Raw genomic sequence first — 20,756 nt, 5'->3', positions numbered from 1 at the left:
CTCTTATCAGAAAGCATAGGGAGAAAACTTTGTAATATTGGATTTAGCAATGATTTCTTGGACATGACACTAAAAGCACACAGGATACAAAAGAAAAAAACAGATAAACTAAAAGTCATCAGAAAATTATATTTTCTTCCATTAAAGGATGCTATCAACAAAGTAAAAATGGCAACACACAGAATGGGAGAAAATACAGTTGACTCTTAAATAACACCAGGGTTAGGAGCACCCACCCCCATGCAGTCGAAAATCTGTGTATAACTTTGACTCCCAAAAACTTAAGTTGTCCCTCAGTATCCATGGGATATTCGTTCCAGGGCTCCCTACAGATACCAAAATCTACAGATGCTCAGTCTCCTGTATAAAATGGTATAGATCAATGCATACAGTTGGCCCTCCACAACCATAGACTCCCAACCTCAGATCAAAAACAGTACAGGTATATAGTGAAAAAAATCCATGCATAAATGGACACGCACAGTTCAAACTTGTGTTGTTCCTGGGTCAACTGTATTTATAAATGATGAATCTGATAAGGGATTAATATCCTGAATATACTCAGGAGAACTACAACTTAACAAAGCCTTGAATAGACATTTCTCCAAAGAAGATGTACAAATGGCCAATACGCAAATGAAAAGATCAACATCACTAGTAATTAGGGAAATGCAAATCAAAACCACTTATCCATTAGGATGATTATTATCAAAAAACAGAAAAGTGTTGGTAAAGATGTGGAGAAATTATAACACTTGCACGGTTGGTGGGAATATAAAATGGTACAACTGCTGTGGAAAATAGTATGGTAGTTCCTCAAAAAATTAAACATAGAATTACCTTATGATCCAGCAATTCCACTTCTGGGTATATACTCAAAAGAACTGAAAGCAGGAACTTGAACAGATATTTGTACACTAATGTTGATGGAAGCATTATTCATGATAGACAAAAAGTGGAAACAACCCACATGTCCATTGGCAGATGGATAAACAAAATGTGGTATAAACTTACAATGATGTATTATCCAGCCTTAAAAAGAAAATAAGTAAATTCTACATATGCTAAAGTATGGATGAACCTTGAAAACAAAGTTAAGTGAAAGAAGCCAGACACCAAAGGACAAATACTGTATGATTCCACTTAAATAAGGTACCTAGAGTAGTCAAAGTCATAGAAACAGAAAGAATAGTAGTCACCAGGGACTGAAAGAATGGGGTAATGGGGACAGGGTTTAGTTAGGGATGATGACAAAATCCAGAGATGAATAGGGGTGATGGTGTACCACAATATGAATGTACTTAATGCCACCGAATTATACACATAAAAAGTTAAAATGGTAAATTTTAACAAATTATGTGTGTGTTTTATCACATGAAAAAAAAAATCTCCCACTTGTTGGTGTGTCTTTGTAAACAATAGTATCACACTGGACCCTTCAGAGCCCATCTCTTTATCTTTTGAGTTCACACCTTCCAGCATCACTGGATCAGACAAACAGATAAGACTGACAGGGCTTTGGTATGCTCCACTATATAGCAGGAGGAGCAGTAACTGGCTTTGGGCATAGTTGCCTGACCTAGGAGGACTACTTTTACATTAGATCCTTCTCCTTCAGTGGTTCTTAACCTTTGAGATCTTTTGAGCATCTGATAAAAGCTAGAGCCTCTTGCTAGAAAAAGGTCAATAAACACAAGATGTCTGCTTATCATTTTAAGGGTTAACAGCTCTCTGTGGACTGCTAGGAAGCCCAAAGACCCCCACATTAAGGATTTTTGCTCTAAAGTGACTCTAAGGGATATCTGTCTTCTTACTCAAATAGCAGATGTCGGCTAAGGGCCTGCTGCCTTTGTATATTACAGACACTGTTGTTGTCAAGGGTATTTACTGTGATAGAGTCTGGCTCTGCCAACCGTAGAAAAAGCTTAATAATCTCCATGAGCACATATCAAGAGAATGTAAGCAGGGACTAACTATACATACCTAAGTCTGCTTTTGTTCAGCCCTCCTGGGTTTAACTAGAGAAAATGAAGCCAAAGAAAGGAAAGAAATGATGGACTTCGTTACTTAGATGAAGTTAGCAAGAAAACAATAAACCAAATTACTTACTCTCTGGACTGAAGGAGGGACTGAGGGGCTTCTTGAGAGGTCACCTCTAAAGTTGACCACCACATTCCTGGCACATTATGCCGAGAAATCTTTCATATGGTTAATCTGAGAGGGCTTGATATTCTCTGAATGGCTCTCCGCCATTTGCCATTTGTTAGTAAAATGGTCACAGACCACAGGATAGCTAACTGTTCCACTGAGGCACAAAGAAAACATGCCAGCGAATGTCCTTGAGTTGGCCCAAAGAGGGGCAAGATGGCCTGCAGGCTTGCAGCAGGCCCCTGCATGTGTCACTGCAGCCTCCCCACTGAGTTGGCTAACATTCTACATATCACCTTTTTCTGCTTCCCAGTGCAACGGGCCTTGCATTGGGCCTGGCCTAGCTGTGCAACATAGACAAGTCTTCTGCCAGACACGGGATGGCATCACCTTACCTTCAGAGCAGTGCAGTGCCCTCCCGAGGTAAGAGAAAACCATGGACCTCCTTTACCCAGCCCCTGAGTCAATAGCACAGAAAGATGGTGGTGAGTGAATGTTCCTCCTCCAACCTCCCCCAGGCCCAGGGGTCACATGCCCTGCCCTTTCACCTCCATTATCCCCAGGCCACTGGCCTCCTCAGAGGCGAAGGCTCAGCGGTGGCCTTGTGCTTGCCAAACGGGCCAGGCTGTGCTTCCCTCTCTTGACGATGAAGCGTATAGAAGGTGTTGTTCCTCTGAGGGAAGCTGACAGCATAGGAGACCTGCACTAGCCCCAGGGTGGACAGGACGTGAGGTCCACAAAGTGGCCACCATGGCCACCAGATCGCAGGGGCTCCACCAGACCGTCACTCTTGTTGACCTCCCTCTAGAAGTTATGGTGAGATCAGGGCCCTGATCCCTGGGTCTCTCCCTGTCATTCCTATCCAGCCCCCATTTCCTGTCATACCTCCTTGTAGATGTCCCCCAGGGTGAGGGCTCACCACACCCACCTAAGACCCCAGCCCCTGAGACTGGCTCCAGGCTCTGCCTCTGCCCGTCCCCACCCTAAGCAGAGCTTATGCTCAGGTCCTGCAGTAACGCAGACTTTGTGGAAATGAGCAGGCAGAGGCCCAGAGAAAGGAAGTGGCCTTCTGAAATCCTACAGCCATTCAGTACCAGAGCAGAGATCAGAACACAGGTCTGGTAGCACTGGTAGTTCTTGAGTTGCCCGACATTCTTGGGTTTGCAGCATTGTTTTCACACCTGCCCCCGCCCTGACCCAGTCCCCGCAGAGGCAGACCCTAACCTAGCCCTGCCACCCTCCTCCTGCAGGCCCGTGAGCACCCAGAACTGCTGGTCAGAAGCCTGCAGCGTACACTGGAGAGTCAGCCTGTGGACCCTGTGCACAGCGACCTGCGGCAACTATGGCTTCCAGTCGCGGCATGTGGAGTGCGTGCATGCCCGCACCAGCAAGGCAGTGCCTGAGCACCTGTGCTCCTGGGGGCCCCGGCCCGCCAACTGGCAGCGCTGCAACATCACCCCATGTGAAAACAGTATGTTCCAACCCCAAAGAGCCTTCTGCAAATTCCCCACAGGGCATCGGGTGCAGAGGGCGCTCCGAGCACAGGGCATTAGATCAGGTTTCCCCAAGGCTGTGAGCTGGGGCCGGAGTTAGGTATTTTCAGAGGGGTTCATGGCTGGGGGCCAGCAAGCAAAGATGTATGCAAGGATGTGTGTATACATATTCAAGCCACAAAAGATGGCTGGGTGTGCCCTACGGGCTCCATCCTGGCCCTGAGAGAGCCAGGTGCTGTTGGCCAAGTGTCAGATAAAACCAGCCTGTAATTCACCTGCAGTCATTCGGCTGGTGCCCATGGGGGACAACTAAACAGTGGCTCCTGGGGCAGGCTACTGCAGAGAAAACACTGCTCACACTAACGCAGCACGCAGAGTGCCATCTGCTCAGTTGGCCCTGCACCCATCATGGCTCTACTTCCAGAAAACGAGGACCCACTGACCGCCACCCTCCCCACCCCCAGCCCCACGGGCACCCACCGGACTGGGCAGGAGCACCTGCCCTTGTGCTCTCTACTCATTCACTCCATCTTCCCTCAGGTCTGATCCTCCTCAGCCCAACACCAGCACTTGTATCCTAGATGGGTGGGAATCTATTTTTTCTTCCTCTGGACCCAAAACAAATCAGAGGCACTTTCCCACCAGGAAGAAGACAAAGCATGGGGCAAAGAAGAGGAAATTTTAAAACGTTGCAGTGCCATTTTCTCCCCCAACAGAGAGGGCCTCACTAAGCATCAGATTCCCACTGCTGAGGCAGATGCCCTGGAGGCAAACTGTCCCCTGTTGCTGTCTCTACCCTGGGGAGGGACAATCTTTGTCCTCCTGTTGGCGCTGCCCCTCCCCCTGCCCCTCCCCCTTCTCCCACACTCAGTACCAATGTTCAGTGAAGATAGTTCAGACTCACTATGTCAATCACAGATGTCCACAACCCAAATCCGCAGCCATACTGAAGAACCAAGTAGCTGGTGCCGATACTGAACTAGAACGCCATGGTGCTCCGGTGAGGCCTGGTAGCGGGCAGGAATAGAGAGGTTTAGGTGGGGAATACAAGAAAACAAATCTTCACAGGGAAAGGAGTCTCACGTTCGGGGGGATGAAACCATCAACCAGGGCCTCATGTGCACGCCACCTTAAAGTGGAGCAAAATTTAGTCCTTCAGGGAAGCACCACAAGGAGGACAGTCAGTGGCTAAATCACCATGGGAAAGGCAAGCTTGCTAAGAGGTGAGGCAAGGGTGACAACAAGCACCATCAGGAAGGAGGAGCACTATCAGAAAGGCAGCAGAGCAGGCCCAGGGCTGGACCCCAGCATTCAGCCAGCAGCTGCAGCCTGTTGGCAGCCTGGGGGGAGCAAGTGGCTGAGCCCCACCAGAGCAAGGCCTGCCCAGAAGTGCTGGACAGCAGTGGCCCCTGCTGCACAGGAGTCCGGCGCCCGAGGCGGACCCCAGGAAGCACCAGTTGGCCACAGCTGTTAGCCTGTGTTTCACGTTTCCTTTCTGTCCCCCTTCCCCACCCCGTTCCTCCTTCCCAGTGGAGTGCAGCGATACCACCAGGTACTGCGAGAAGGTGAAACAGCTGAAACTCTGCCAACTCAGCCAGTTCCAGTCTCGCTGCTGTGGAACTTGTGGCAAAGCGTGAAGACAGGGCACAGGGAAGAACTCTACCCTGGCCGCACAAGGACTCACGCAACCACCTTGGACAGAACTTAAGCTTTCTTCGGTTTATTTATTTGCCCCTCCCATCCCAACCACACCCCCTCTCATCCAGCCCCCGCCCCCTCCCCCCAGACATGAGGACCTCAGCATGTCTTCTCTTTCGGTTAGATGGAGGACAGGATGTTGGGGAAGGACACGGACGGAAGTCTAAAGGAGGTTGCAGAGCAGACCAGGCCAGACAGCAGGAGCTCCCTTGCAGAGCTGCCCACCCCCCTTCCCCAACCTGGGTTGCGAGGAGACCTAGGAAGAGGCAGGCACAGCCCCTGGGGACAGCAGGGGGCCAGAGCTCCCAGCAGGCGGGAGGGCAGGGTCCCAGACAGTTTGTAAAGCATTGGTCCAGACTTTGGACAACCAACTGTTTCTTGGCAGCACCCTGCTAATGCAGGGGCTTGCTGCTCCTCTGCCCCTCAGCCTCGGGAAAGGCAAGGGGGGTGGGTGGGGGCACAGCATGCTGAGGCAGAACCCAGCCTAGCACTCCATGCTTCTGGTGGGAGACACAGAGCAATGAGACTCAAAACATGGACGCGTAGGGGTAAAGGAGGGGACCATCTAAGTAGGCCTAAAGCACACGATATGGAAAACGAAGAAGTGAGGGAAGGAAACAACCCAAAAGGAGCCTCTTCACGGGGGCTGTGAAGACAGGGGAGGAACAGGCAGGCAGGAGGCTCACAGACGGGCTGTGAACCCCGTGCCTGTGGAGGGCACTCTGTAGGCTCAGGGGAGGGGCTGCTCAGAGCTCTGCTGCCCGCACAGAGGGCAGGGCCTCTGGTCAGAGACATGCCTCCCTGCTCCCTGCGCTGTCTCAGCGAACTTTCTGCCTGTGCACCGGTAGCAAAGCCACCCGGGCATCTCATCATCTAAATCTAGAGCCCCCCCCCCAGCCTACAACTCACTGCTGATGTGGGACAGGGGCATTTTGAGCATTAACAGGCCGGGGTTTCTGCCTATTTGGCCTTTGCTGCCCCACTTCAGGGCCAGGGACTAGAGTCAATTTGTCAAAAAGCAATCCACTCATCCATTTGCCCGAGCGCATCCATCAGGCCACAACCACCATTTCATGCCAGAGCTGGCCAGGGCATGGGGTGCGACAGCAGGCTTGTGTGGGCCCCGCCCAGAGACCACAGTGAGAGTGCGCCACACGCCTATCCATGCAGCAGGCTGGAGAGGGGGAGTGGGGCGTGGTGGCAAAGCTGAAGGATAACTAAAGCTTCCAAGAAGGTCCTTGAAGGCTTTCAACCCATCCCCCCACATAGTGAACTACTAGGAATCAACATCTACCAGTTGTGGTGATTGGGTAATTTGACAGGCAAAGCAGCACACACACATACCAGCAATGCCATCAGCTAGAGTGAGAAAGCTTTAGCAAAGTCAGGTAGCAAAACTGAACATCTGGGATTATTTGGCAAATTGCTGATTCAGCAAGTAGCTTTGGACAAGTGATGTTGGTCTCCTCCCCCTGAGTGGCCACAGTTTCGTAGTCCTGGCAGGGCAGCGTGGCCAGAGCCACTCACCCCTCAGATAAACCACCCCCTCACATACATTCTGGTGAAGTGCCACTCGCTTCAGGGCCACCGCTGACATCAGAGCTGCATTTTCCAGCCAGCCGGGAAGTAAAAATGGAGGGGAAGGCGACGTTAAGCTGTGTCCTCCCTAGGTGAGCTATGGACAATTAGGTGGGTCTCTGTCTTCCTCACCACAAACATGGGCTCTAAGAAATCATGTTACTTAAAATCAGTGTAATGTTTATTTAAAATAAAATAGAATGTTTTCTATGTCTGTATATCTTTTGTGAATATTTATTAGGATTTCTTGTATAAAAAAAGTGCAATATTAATAATTGTACATTGTCATCCAGAAAACAAAATATTTGGAGGAACTTTTTAGTCACTTCCTGCAGTTGTGTTCCTGTAAACTCAGTGGCGATTATTGTATTGTTCCTACTTTTAATAGAACCTGATGTTTAACTCTGGATCCATTCACTGTGTACAGAATATATTGTAAAAGTTACCGTGGGATGATGGGGCAATAAGAGGTGATTCATTTGTGACACAATAGTTAACTCATGGAATGAAGAAGACAAATTCCATACTACTAATATGGCTGGTTATTTTTAGTTCAGTAGCTATTGAAAACCAGTGGCCAATATTCACATTTCCTACATAGCAGGTGTTCTCCAGCTCTGCCACGTGCTGGGTTAGAGCCGCTGGAAGTGAGTTTCAGAGCAAGCTTGGAGGACCTCGGTTTGGGGTGGGAAGCCGTGTGCTCCTTGCATGACATGAATGTTCATTTACTGTTTGTTCTGTGAATTGTGACTCCACAGCACCCCACGATTATCAGGGCTGCTGAATAATGTGGAAGGAGGCACTTCCTCCTCGAAAACACAAGGCTATTTATATTTTTTGTACAGATAATACAGCTTATTTATTTAAATCGTGTTGTCTGAGTCTCTCTTAAGCTCAGCCCGCCCACCTTGTTTTGTGCACAGGGTGAGGGAGGATCCCAGCCACTTGTGTACGTTTGGCTCAAGTGGGAGAATGGCAGCTTTCAGCTTTGCATGGGGCGCTGGAGGCTTCTGCCTAGAAGGGCCAGCTCTGTAAATGGACCCTGAGAAGCTATGTGTGGAGATGTGCACACACTCAGGCTTCATGCTGCCCTTGCCAGTCATCTCATTTACAGCCCTGGGTAGCGGGCAGACAGGAGCCACAGCACCTTCAGGAAGAAAAGTAAGCATGGGCATCTCTGAGTTGATGCAGACTCGGGTGCAGGCGTCCTGCTTGCACAGTGCACAGGGTGAAGTGGCTGTGTGCTGACGTTCTGGATGTACTCGATCAGTAGGGACTAACAGTTACAGATCACCACTGCATTTAATCCTCACAGCAACCTGATGATTATCTCCATTTACATGTGGGTAGACAGAGGCCCAAAGAAGCCCAAGGTCATTCAGCTGGTGGAACAGATTCAAACTCGAGTAGTCTGGCTTTTTGGCCAAATTGCTCTTACCCATTGTGCTGCCTCAGCTGCTCTGTGTAGGAGCCGACCATGCATGGCCGCCTTGGCGAGTGCACCTACTGCTTGGAGGTTGGGAGAAAATGACAATGGGACAAAAGCAAAAGCACACTGTAGAGTTCTTCATAAGCAGGCTCTGGTGAAAAGGCACCATGTCCCCAGGCCCAGACAGTGGCCATACATGGGCCCTTGTGAGAGACGTTCCAGAGGACCCCAGCCTGAAAGCCGACCTCCAGCCTGTTTTCCAGCAATGCCAATTATTTTCTAAGGAGTTTTAGGTTTTGCTTTACAGAAAAAGCCAATACTAGAACTATAAATATTCATATACCAGCAACCAATGTCCTACGTGACCCCAGTGGAGGGGGAAATGAGTCAGAGATGCCAGAGAAAAACCCAGGAAGGCTAAATGGTGGGAAGGGTTCAAGTAGGCTGTATGAAAAATTTTCCAGCCAGACTCACAGAGCTCAGCAGGGAGAAAAGAAATTCCTACCAAGATGCCACCAACCACAATGTAAAAGTTTGGAACCTTAACCACAGGCCAGTCCTGGCGTTGTAACTCCTCCCACTGGAGTCGCCTGCTTGGCCTCAGCAGTTTCCAGGACATCAACTAGAAGAGCCCAGGAAATCTGTGAGTCAACTGAGACCAGAATGGTCAACAATCACGCAAGCTCATTTATGCCTCAGCTTTCACACCTTTACAAAGAAGATACCTCATAGGATAGAGCTGTTGTGAGAAAACTATTAGTTAATACATGCTGAGGAAATATAAGGGTGCTCGGTATATCGCTGAAGCACTCAATGAATGTTAATCGCTTTTATAATCATCCAAGCTACCTTGGAGAGATGGCGAGACGACGGGAAGAGCTGGCAGAAATGTCACTTTACTTCCCATTATCAGCTTTTTAAGACTCTCCCCTATGTTTCCTTGTCTGATTGAGGACATCAGTCAATCCTTCAAAGTTCAATACTACACAATACTGTAAATAAGAGAGGCAGTAATAAACCAAACTCTGCATCTTGGAAGAAAACAGATCAGTCCATGTAGCCCACTCAAAGACTCAACAAAATACTGACAAACTTCCAGAAATACTTCCCAAGACAGGCATTATCTTCTCATTACAACATACACCCTCACCACAATTCAAAAATACCCAAATGTACACATGGCTGCTATTTGATTGACTAAAAGACATGGAAAAAATACTCATTTGTGAGCAAATATACACGTAAAAGCTAAAATTCAGGATATCTCACTTACCAAGTGGTAGGTTTTCTCATCAACAGCACACTATTATCCCCTCACCTCATCCTGCAAATAAATGCAAAGGAAATAATCCAACTTTATTAAGGATTCTCAGCTAAAATGAGATGTTAGATCTCACTAATCTGTGGGGCCCCCCAACATAGGCAAATTTATCCCCAAAGGCTAAGGGAGTGCTGGGGTACAGAGAAGGATGAAGCTCTTGGGAAATAATCTAATGAAAACTGACCTTTAGTGAATTAACCCCAAGGAAGGATAAATTAGGAAAAAAAGTAGGGTGACACGCCCTTGATTTTGTCTCTCCCTGTCACTCATTTTGTTCAATGAACCAGCTATGATTTAAAGGCTTCAACATTCAGACTTAGAATTCATTGAATGGGAGTTAAATCAGGGAAGGTTGTCTACCCATGTCACATACTTCCAACTCGGAAAATATCGGTGATGATGCAAGCCTTGAAGTAAACAGTAAAGAACTGAATACCCAGTGAATTCTATCAATCCCCTAAGATGAACCTACAATTATTGTCTGCCCCCCCCAACCCATCCCGTCCACTTAGAGCTGCTTTCACAGGTCAAATGTATATGAGTTGATCAGACAGTGTTATCTTTGGCCAAACCTCAGCTTCATATTCATAGCACCCCAATGTCTTCAACTGTTTTGTTTTGGGGGTTTTTGCCCCCACTAAACTGGAAGGCAGATATCGGTAATCAAGCCTCTGCTAACAAGAACTGGGCTGTCACCTTGCCTGTCAACTAGAGGTTTACAACTCCACTCAGATGGATTCTGTGAAGCACCTGGACCCAATCAAACACGTGTCACGCTTCTGATAACACAATATACAGATGTCACTCACCTCTGTGTTTTCCAAGGCAAAATCCATCTTCAATCAAGGATTTCCCAGGCTGCTCCTAAAGACATGGTTTATATATGTGTAAACAGAAATTAAATGTGCAGTTTTCTGTAAGTGAAGAGAAAGCAGACAGTGGGGAATGGTTCTCCTGCTGAACATAAATACTGTTTAAGTAGAATGTTTAGGAGGACCTGAGAGATTGCACAGTCATCATTTAGACCAGAAAGCATACCTGGGAAACCTGCCTCCTTCTCCAAGATGACAAACAGCCCACTGCCAAGTCTCTGCAAAGGCCAGGGTTGACCTCATTACAAATCCCATGAAGGATAGTAGACAGGCTGTGAACAACTTAGTTACCAGGTGAGCAACTCTAGGAAATGTTTAACAGTCAAGGCAAGAAGTGTAGCAATGAAGTGTGTCATTGTCTTGGTTTTCTTCCCCCCGCCAAGCCCCACCATCATTGTTTTAAATAACAGTGAAAGGGCCAGGAAATGACTTAGCTCTGGTCAACTGAAGGATGAAGTTGTTGAGTCACCCAGGTAGCTCTGTCCCATAGCTGGAGCTCAGCATGTCACAGTGCCACAGGTGGGTGCCAGGTCCATGGATCATTCACTCCTAAACTGAATTTCTTCGCCTGCACAGGCCCTCCCTATTGGAGTGAAGATATTCAAGGTCACCACCCGAGAGCATGCCCTGAGCAAGCCCGTGAAGCATTTGCCAAGTTGCTTAATATCAGTGAGCCTCAGTTCCCCACTGGAAGATAACAACAGAGAGGGTTGCATGTGGATAAAGTGAGACGGCATGTGCTGATGCGGTTGGAACTCGAGAGACTACACAGAAGATACACGCTTGTGTCCCCTGTCCAGTCAATGAACTTTCCCAGGCTCCTGTGCCCTACACTCTGGCTATGCCATAACCCCCCATTTATCAAGAGGCCAAACAACCTCAACCATCAGTGACTGGAATGTTTCAGCAGAGTGGACCCTGAGGCACTGCAGGATCCACTGAGGTTTCGGAATCGAAGAAAGGTTCAAACACATGTTTGCATGCATGTGTATTTTATTGTATTCTAAACTTATTTGGAAAAAAAAAAGTATGAAGATGGCTTGGCGGTATTTCCCCATGTGTGTTCCAGTAGACTTTACACAATAAAAGGGCTCTATTGTCAGAGTTGGAAACTGTTTTTCCTGCCTGTTCAGCATTCATCCCTCCCTTCCCTGGAAACACCTCGGTTTTCCTTTGGGGACCCATCCTACCCCCCAGCCCTCCCACAGTTCACGGAGTGTGCATGGGATTGACCCCACACATACACACTGTTCGGGCCAGGGGTGGACCCTGATTCAGGCCCGGACAATGGATACTTTCTATCTCCCTGGCCATGGGGATCAGTTCAGGGATCAGCATGAGACTCAAGCCAGGCAGAAGAGTCTCAATTCAGGGAATTTCTACTAGAACCACTGGAAAGGAAAAGCCTGTTAGCTAAAAGGATGCTGTAAGCTCAGAATTGCTGGAAACTACCACAAGAAAAGGGCCTGCCTAAGAAAGCAAAGCAGAAGAAAATACAGCCAAATAAAGATGAAGATCAAGCACCCATCACAGCATTTGAGTCCCTGGAACCAGCTGTGCCGAATGCACAGATAAAGAAAGCTCTAGGCCGTTCAATTGCCCAAACCAACAAATTCTCTTTTTTACTTGAGCAATAGTAATTATAAAAATGCTGATTCATGTACAAGGTTACACGAGGGTAAACAAGGTTCCTTTACCACAGAGTTTCACAGAGCCCTCAAAATATCAACACACATCATGAATCTCCAACAGGAGGATACAACGTGCAGCTTTCCCCAGACTTGTGTGTCCAATGAACTTTTTTTGAAGACCATATCACAGGGCTGGTGGTAGTCCAAGAAAACACCTTAGGAAGGGCTAATATATATTACCTGTAGGTTAACGTCATATTAAAATACTTCAAATTCCCATTCCCTTATTATTCTGGATAAATGAGACAAGTGGGAATTCATTGATCCAAAACTGTTGATGCATTTGTCCAGACTTCAAAACTGTGTGTGTATAATTTTTTATTCTTTTTATGAAATTTAGGTCATAATCACAAACCATGGTATATTTTTCAGCCTTAATAAAAAATGTATGTGCGTGCATGCGTGTGTGTGTGTGTATTCTTACTTTTTTATTGTTATATTGGGGTTATAATTCCTGAGCTGCCATACTTTTGAGTTCTGCATTTTTTTAAATTTGGGGGGCCTCTAGTCCCACTCAAGCTATCAGCTGTCACTCCTTTTTGTTCTAAATGTGTCTGCCTCTAGCAGCAACCCCTCCTACTATTCTGTGAGGTAGTAAACCAGATAATAGAAGTTCATCGGAACTGTGTGTTTAAAAGAAAAAAAAAAAGTGGAGCAGAGTGGCCAATACGCCGTGAGCGCGCCAGGGTAGGGGGCGTGCACGGAGTCAAGTACCTGAGTTTCCATACATGAAATTGCATGTCAATGATTTTTGGCAACTGACAGGCTGCTTATATCCAGGTTCTTGCCTCGGTTTTGGACAGCTGAAGTTTCCAAATAACTGACCTTGGACTATGGGAGGTGTTACAATGTTTAGCCAAGAAAAGAGCCACTCCAAGTTAATAGTAAGCACTGAGCTCTGCTTAAAACTTTAAAATGAAAAGTTTTTGGTTTTTTGTTGTGTTTTTTTTTTTTTAGCCCAGGAGCGTTTGCAGTCCAAAAAAATTCAATTTCTTAGTTTATAAGTCATTCACTGGCATAGATGTCAAATTGCAGTCATTTTTCAGGCATTTTGTCTGCCTGTAACTCTCAAGTAGATGCTTGCTTGTTTAAAGGGTATTTTTAGGCTCCCCTGTTTTATGATCCTATAACCTAAAATGGATGGGGATTTGGGACAATGGGGAAGTAACCAAACTTCCCCCTTGTCGTTGAAAGCACAGCTTTGACCCTGAGTAGACAGGCAGGGTACAGGTGGGCAAGAAAGCCGGCTGGTCAGGACAATAAAAGCCCAAGAAAATCAGTGTTAGAGTCAATCACAGGAGTGAAATGTACCTGAATCATTTTGGTTAGCATCAAACTGCATTTGTTGCCAGATTTAGAGGCCTGACAAGGAAAACCATCAGGACTCCTCACGTTGGCATCCAAAGATCCAGACTCAGGGACCGGAGTACCTGTGGCCCAGAAGTATGGCTTACAGAGGAGCCCATCCTGGCATGGCCCTGATGCCTTTTCCAGAATCCAGAGCTATGTTCTGGAAGGTCCACAGGCTCCCAGACTCCCACTGCACCCCCAAAGTTGGGAAGAGCCAAGCACCTGCTGAACCAGACATGTGGAAATACTGAGCCTACACTGCCAAAGCAAACACCCCTGCCTGCCCCCTACCCCCAGTATTTATGCTCAGAAGGGCCTCTGTCTTCCCACTTAGAGGCCTGCTGACCAGATGTGGGCCTGGGTGATGGCAGGGCAGGCCCAAGAAGCCAGGGGGCCATTTAATCAGCAATTAGGACCTGTGCACACCCCCTTCCTGCCCCGCCTACTTCTTCTTGATGACTGCACAGCTGCAAAGCACTTTTGGAGAAAATGGTTCCCTCAATTCATCTTCAGGCCCTAAATTACCATATCTCAAAAAGGTACATCGCTTTGGAAAGGTTTTGCTAATGCCAATCCCATTGCCTTGAGCAGTTCGCTTCACTCCTGCTTTAGCAGCAGAAGCATCGACTGGGGTGGGGAGGACAGTTACTCTAACATGTACATTATTGCCAACACGTTCAGGGCAATGAGCCTACAATGAAAAGGTATTTGGAGGACATCATATGAAAGCAACACCATGAGACCAAGCGGGGAGTGACTGTGCATCGGCCATCCCAGCACAATCTCCGGCCCTGCCCAGGATGGCTGCTCCGCTATCAGAAGTGAGCTGTGGTCTCTGTTCAGCGGAGGACTGTCTCTGAACTCCGAGGCCTTCCTCCATGAAATCGCTGGTGATGTCTAAGAGGGCTAGGAAGGCGGATGGATGGGGCTGAGGATGCAGGTGGGAGAGCATTGTCTGATGCTGTCTGCACAGCCTTGGGAAATGGCCTGGGGCTCAGAGATGAATGGCCAAAGATCCAGGGCTCCCTTCACCTGCATACAGGTTGGCCTGGTACTTATTCTCCACTGCCCAGGTTTGCCTTCCTGTCAAATCAGAGGAAAAAGTCACCCTCCAGGTATACATTCCAATTGAGAAGACCCTAACGAAATCCCACTAGTGCCTCATCACCTACAACTGGCTCTATTCCAGGTGAAGTGGCAGGCTGCTTACTTGTGCTTATCTCCTTCCTACCTCCTCACATACACCATTAAGCTAATAATAAAGCACTAATTAAATTATAAAATGCCATAGTGTAGAAAATAGGATGAGGGTCATCCATGGATAAGGGTTTTCAAGAAATTTGAAGAAGACAAGAGGAAGATAGTGGAATGATGACTGAGAAGTGGAGAAGGGGAAGCGACAGCCTAGAATAAAAATGCAGTAAGAATAAAAACGCTGGAGTTAATAGGGAGCAGGTCTGCAAAGCAGAACTCAGCAGGGGTTCAGGATTTGAACATCAGGTACCATGGAAAGTAATGACAAATGGTGCTAAAACTGCACTTACGATGGGCCCCACCTTCCCCACCTTCCAGCCTTTGCCTGGGAGAAGATCTTGGAGCCAAACCAATAAAGAGAGGCTCCCTCTTAAAGACCGTGACCCTTGTGAAAACACAACGATCAGTAGAAGGGAAAGCCCTTTGAATGCTCTTGGTGCTGTATTAATTGCAGGCAAAATAGAGAGAAGTTCCTAATCACCAAAAAATGAGAGTGATGTGCCAGGGTCTTCACCCACGCTGATGGTCCCACTGTAAGGAAACCAGATCAGCCCTGCCCTGACCACCTACGCTGCTGACACAGGGGCTGCCCTGTGCACGGCACAGGCAGGGAGACACCATCATTGGCAGTGGGACCTCATCCCAAAAGACACCCCTGGGCACCATATTCCAAACCAGCAGACACGTCCAACCAGCCCAGAGGTTCTACACCAACTAACCCCACTATCTCCTGCCCCTCAGCCTCACTTGGAAACTCTGCTTTGCTCTGACAGGATAGTCTGCCATTTGGGGGCTTTAAAAGCCTTACCTGTTTTCTTCTCCAGAGCATACCGAATTCTGCGCTGGAGCAGGTTCTCTGCTTGGACATAAAACTCTTGTGTTCTATCTTTGGTCTCTTAATAATTTCCTGTTATAACATATCTAAAGCCTTGAGAACCCTGGGCTGTGGTAGATGATTAAGCTTCCATTTAATTCTCCAAGTGAAAGACATGATATAAATTATGGGTGCTTCTTCTCAAGAGAAGACACTGTGTCTGAAGCCTTCCATCGTCAGAGTTTGTTGAACAGGATCTTATCAGGTGTTAGAGCAGCATGGGCTTGCGTTTTAATAGAATAGAACCTTTTTCCAACAAACACCTATATGGAAGCCCAATGCACAGAACTTATTAATAAGCTGCTGCCAGGACAGAGCAGGGGAGGGGAACCAAGGCCCCATCTGCTCACCTCAGCTTCTCTTTCCCTCCTTGCGACCCATGTAACTTCCTAAAATGACAATTCCAGGGAGAGCAGTTAGCAACCTCAACTCGGAAAAACTGAAAAGGAAATTAAGTAGATGAAACAAGGTAAATATTGTACTTGATAAACTACAAAACATGAGCAGTCATCCTTACCTGCATGCTTGCAAATAGCGACCGAGAAAATCTTAAGTAGACTCAACCAGGCAGAACTCAGCAACCATCTTCATCATCATCACCATCCTCCTCCTCCTCACCTACATTTAATGAGAGTTCACCATGAACCAGGGCTAAGTGATTGACATATATTCTACCATTCAATGCAAATAATAAAACCAAGCAGCCAGTATTGCCATAGAACTTGACCAAGGTCTCCTAGCTACTGGGGAGCCGGGACCAAGATGGAAGCCCAGGTCTGCGGGATGCTCTCCTTGTACGCTCTGAGCCACTGCGTTCCCCTGGTCCCCACAATAGCTATGTGTATCCTTCTTTATATTTTTTTCTGTGTTTTCTTAATTTTTTTACTTGTGTTAACCACTTTCAGAATAATATTTTTTAATTTGACACTAAAAAAGGACAGGGATTGTGGGGAGAGCTGGCTCTTTAAATCAAGAAGTGGGCAAGGCAGGGATGCCCTAAGTGGCTCATCTAGCCTGGAGCCACCATAGAGGTGACCCTAAATGTCACAAAAGAAGGGCTCAGAGGACGTTCCTCACCCCAAGAGGCCTCAGCGCTCCTTCACCGGGCAGGTCCTCCCATCTTTCTTCAGCTTCTTCCCTTCCTACTCATCAGAAACATTAAAAAAGCTCATTAGTCTTGATAAAATCAAGCTTGCCATATAACTATTCTGAGAAGAAGGGTAAGGGAAGGGGCGTATAAAAGAACTAAAATTTCTAATTAACTAAAACAGACCACGTCTAAAATCAAGGAGTTAATGGACAGTAGTATATGCACATGATTTAGGAAAGTGAAGGAAAATATTGGCAGAAACAGATGAAGTAATTTTAAGTTGTTCTCTGGGGAAGTAATAATGGGGGAGGCCAAAGAGCTGGGGCATAAGAGGTTGCTGAATTTTTATAAGCATTTTAGTGCCATTTGGCTTTTCAAATCAAGTGCCAGGATTTGTCTGATTCGTAAAAAAATGCTGAAACAAAATGATAAAACCTACCCTCCTTAAATGATCTCCTTTAGCTTAATGGACTCCAAGAAGGAGTTCAGACAGAATGTGGTTTGATGTGGCTATGGAGCCATGGAATCTGAGACACAGCAGACAGGAGGTACCTGGTGTTGTGGGAAGAGCAGTGGATTTTGAATCAGAAGACCCTGGTTTCAGTCTTGGCCTTGGTGCTCCAAGTTCTGTGGCCTGGAGCAAGGTGCATAATCTGAGCCCCTCTACTCCATAAAGGGCAGGTATTCAGATCCCAAATACCCAAAAAGAGGATTAAATGATGTATTGGGTTGTTGGAAAATTCATGACGCATTTTTGCAATGAGAAACAGAAAAAATACGTCATGACTTTTCCAACAACCCAATACATCCCAACCCACTAATGCAAACTAACCTCATGATGAGGATACAAGGGGTGGGAACCCAGTCTCAGCCAGCTAGGTGAGAGCTGTGGAAAGACTGAGCCCTGGATAAGAGATGCAGGTTTCTCACCCATGAGCCAGGCATTGAGCCTAAGCCTGAGTTTCCAAACTTGAGCTGAAATTTTCTCTTCCCTCTGCCATGTTCTCAAGTTCTCTGAAACCATGGAATATATTTTACGTTTTGTGGACGCAAGACAAGTGGTATCAAAGGTGTCCATCTGTATCCCTCTGTGAGAGGCTCACCCAGACCATGCGCTCATCTGACCCCAGCGTGGGCCCTCTCAAACCAAGTCCTTCCTTGATTCTTCCCAATTTCCAATAATCTCCAAATTACTTACAATCAAACTAGATGAAACCTTAGACCCAAAAGAGAAACCTCCAGCCCTTTCTCCAGGGCAGGGTCCAGTTCACCATTATGTTAAGCTTTGTCACAGGTCTGGTCCCAGTTATCATTTTAGGACAAGGCAGTCCAGCCTTCCCAGGAACCAGCCCAGCATGGGGTTATTTTTTCCAGGCACTGAGCATTTAGAACTCACAGCCCAGAAACAAGCTGCCAAATGCCTGGTTGCCAGGGTTCTTTTTCCCCCTCCTCTCTGGAATCACAGCCTGCACTGGTTTAAGGGTGGGAGAGGTCTGGCAGATCCATGCTCCCATGGGACTGCTATCTCCTGTAAATAGAAAGACCCATGCCCCATCAGACAGCACTGTTCTTGCTGGTAAGTCATGATGTGAAGAGATAGAGAGATGCCTTGTAAGGCAGCCCTAGGCAGAAAGAACCCAAAACAGGACTCAAGATTGGGCACAAGACACACTGACCAGGACTGGGATGCAATGGGGGCTTTAATCTTAAGTCTCCCCAAAGGTCCCAAGAAATACAGCCTGCTCTCTGCACAGACAGTGTGTGGGGATGAACACACAGACCTGCAGGTTCAAATCCCCCCAAAATAAAGTTGACTCTTTGGCACTTCATACTTGGCAAGAGCTAATCATAAAGTCAGTTGATAGAATAATTAAATTAATAAAATGCATCTGTTTCAGAGAAAACCTCAGAGGGACCAGTTTTGATTCCATGGGCCCCAAGGTAAAGGACCCAAAAGGAGAAGACAGCAGAGGGAGGGTTAAGGGGAGTAATTAGCCAGTGACCAAATGTCATTTGCCTTGAGTCGAGTGATTCTCACTTTATTCAAGTGTCCTAGAAATTATGAAAATTTTTTTTTCATTTTGGGGAATTCATTTTTGTCCAATGAATAACTATCAATCATCCGCTTTTAAAAGTATTGTGCAATTTCTAAATAATATTTTTTAAATCAGGCTGACACTGCCAATTGCTGCTGGTTGGGGTTCTCTGAATCACGTACAGAAGGAGGGCTGTTCTGCCGAGAGCCTGTCTGGGAAATCGGCTTATATATCCTGTGCCCCGAAGCATCTATTTCTTTAAAAATGTAGCCAGGGGGCTCAGGGTAAGAAGCCAGGCACCTCGCCATCTCCTTGGGAGTAAAGCTGACAGCGTATGTGGTCTGGCTCTCCACAGGGATATTTCCTCGGGGGCCAGACCAGGAGGGCTTACAGCTTTTGGTACTGATGGGTGGGTGGGGCACATAGTGGGCCCGCATGGTGGTCAAGCAGTCCAAGGGCTCGGGGGGAAGGTTCAGCTGATGAATGGGCTTGACTGGCTCCATGCGCATGCTGGCCCGCTGCTTGTAGTCGTCCTTGGTGGTAGTGGAACTTTCGAAGTGACCGCCCTTCTTGACACAGAGCACAGGTCGACAGGACTGAGCTGGGGCACCCTTAGGGTATGTGTAATGGGCCTGCACGGTTGTCAGAAAGTCCATCTTTTCTTCAGGAGGGACATAGGGGACAGGAGCTTTGGAGAACATCTGGGGCGTTGGCCAAGCTTGGTACTTATCTCGAAACTCAGTGGTGTTAGAGAAAGGTGTGTCTAGCCCACAGGGCCCAGCTGGAGGTTTCAAGCTCTTGGCTGGCTCCCCCATCAGACCTCTGTAGGACTGTTTGTGGGTGGTGAGGCTGTCAAAGGGGATTTCACAGGGTCTAAACTTCGCCATCTCATGCACAAAGCGCTTCTCCAAAGGGTGGGCCACGTAGCTCATCTTGTAGTTGGTCAGATCCTCCAGGGGGATGTTATAGAGCTTGGGCCTGGCCGGAGGCTTACAGCTCATGGTGTTCACTAGGCCCTTCAAGGAGTAATCATCCTGGTGTGTGGTTGTGCTATCAAACCTGGTTGATGCTGGCCGGTAGTTGCGTTCCGGACGAAGTAACTCTCGTTTTGGTTGGTTCCAGGGTAAATAATCAGCTGAAAATAAAGCAGAAGTGGTCATTACTCATAAATCAATTCATTCAACCCACATGTATTCCACGGGGCCTCCAAAGCCATAAGCCACTCTCTAGCGGGATGTTCCTTGAGACAAAGGAAGAACAGAGTGGATCCCTTGCCGCCACTTCAACCAAGGGCTTGATGTTCCACCTTTATGGTATTTGAAAGTTACTGTGAAGAAGAGACAAATATATAGAAGTCTCAACACACCCTACATTGCTGCACAAAGGAATTTTAGAGGGTCTGCAGCCATGGGAAGATCCAAGAAATCAATTCCAGCAGAGTTACCCAACCACTGGCTCGCCCTAATCCAGGGCAGTTCCAGTCCTCTATGGGGAAGGAACCCTCTCTGGATCAACAGAGTGGCTGGGAAGATGCATGTGGTGTTGTGAGATGGGATTCACAGCCCATCACTAGTGGACTGCTAGCCAGACCCACCAGGCCTCCCTAGTGTCAATGGGGTAACTACTGCATACCTATAACCCACATATCTAATTCCCATAAATCAAATATGCTGCTCCAAGGGAATAAGGGCATTGTATTGGATGGTGAGCGAATAATAGCAGCAGCCTCTTGTATACGACTTATTATGTGATAGGCAGTACTTTCTATGTTAACTTTTTAAATCTTCAGGCAGCCTTAATGAGGTGGGTACCATCAATATGCCCATTTTACAGATGCAGAAACAGAGGCACAGAAAAATTAAGGAAATTGCTCAAGGTCACGTGGCTAGAAGTAGAAAGCTTGGATGCAAATTCAGATCCAG

The 20,756-nt window shown here is 47.2% G+C and overlaps 2 protein-coding genes across 17 annotated transcripts in view; one reads left to right on the top strand and one right to left on the bottom strand.

Moving 5' to 3' along the window:
- Positions 1 to 7,785, top strand: part of ADAMTSL1 (ADAMTS like 1) — a 909,537-nt gene extending 901,752 nt beyond the window's left edge. For all 3 annotated transcript variants that reach the window (XM_019659072.1, XM_019659074.1, XM_019659073.1), the window contains 3 exons: positions 2,462 to 2,571; positions 3,399 to 3,619; positions 5,172 to 7,785. In XM_019659072.1, the coding sequence (XP_019514617.1) occupies positions 2,462 to 2,571; positions 3,399 to 3,619; positions 5,172 to 5,278 (438 nt within the window). In that variant the 3' untranslated portion in view covers positions 5,279 to 7,785. The remainder of the gene's footprint in view (positions 1 to 2,461; positions 2,572 to 3,398; positions 3,620 to 5,171) is intronic.
- SAXO1 (stabilizer of axonemal microtubules 1) overlaps positions 1 to 20,756 on the bottom strand; it is a 119,936-nt gene that overhangs the window by 47,891 nt on the left and 51,289 nt on the right. For 2 of the 14 annotated variants that reach the window (XM_019659075.1, XM_019659077.1), the window contains exon 4: positions 18,946 to 19,969. In XM_019659075.1, coding sequence (XP_019514620.1) covers positions 18,966 to 19,969 — 1,004 coding nt within the window. In that variant the 3' untranslated portion in view covers positions 18,946 to 18,965. Of the gene's footprint in view, positions 1 to 1,983; positions 2,019 to 2,543; positions 2,607 to 4,121; positions 4,649 to 9,195; positions 9,600 to 9,619; positions 9,671 to 10,476; positions 10,582 to 10,705; positions 11,123 to 16,058; positions 16,098 to 16,225; positions 16,327 to 16,785; positions 16,851 to 17,237; positions 17,433 to 18,945; positions 19,970 to 20,756 lie in introns of those variants that run through there. The other 12 variants (XR_002125823.1, XR_002125822.1, XR_002125821.1 and 9 more) reach the window with 12 other exon arrangements.

Source organism: Hipposideros armiger, unplaced genomic scaffold (genome assembly GCF_001890085.2).
Source record: "Hipposideros armiger isolate ML-2016 unplaced genomic scaffold, ASM189008v1 scaffold_294, whole genome shotgun sequence".
NCBI classification, from domain to species: Eukaryota; Metazoa; Chordata; class Mammalia; order Chiroptera; family Hipposideridae; genus Hipposideros; species Hipposideros armiger.
Note: the sequence above shows the minus strand (reverse complement) of the source record. Positions and strands in the feature narration are given on the sequence as shown.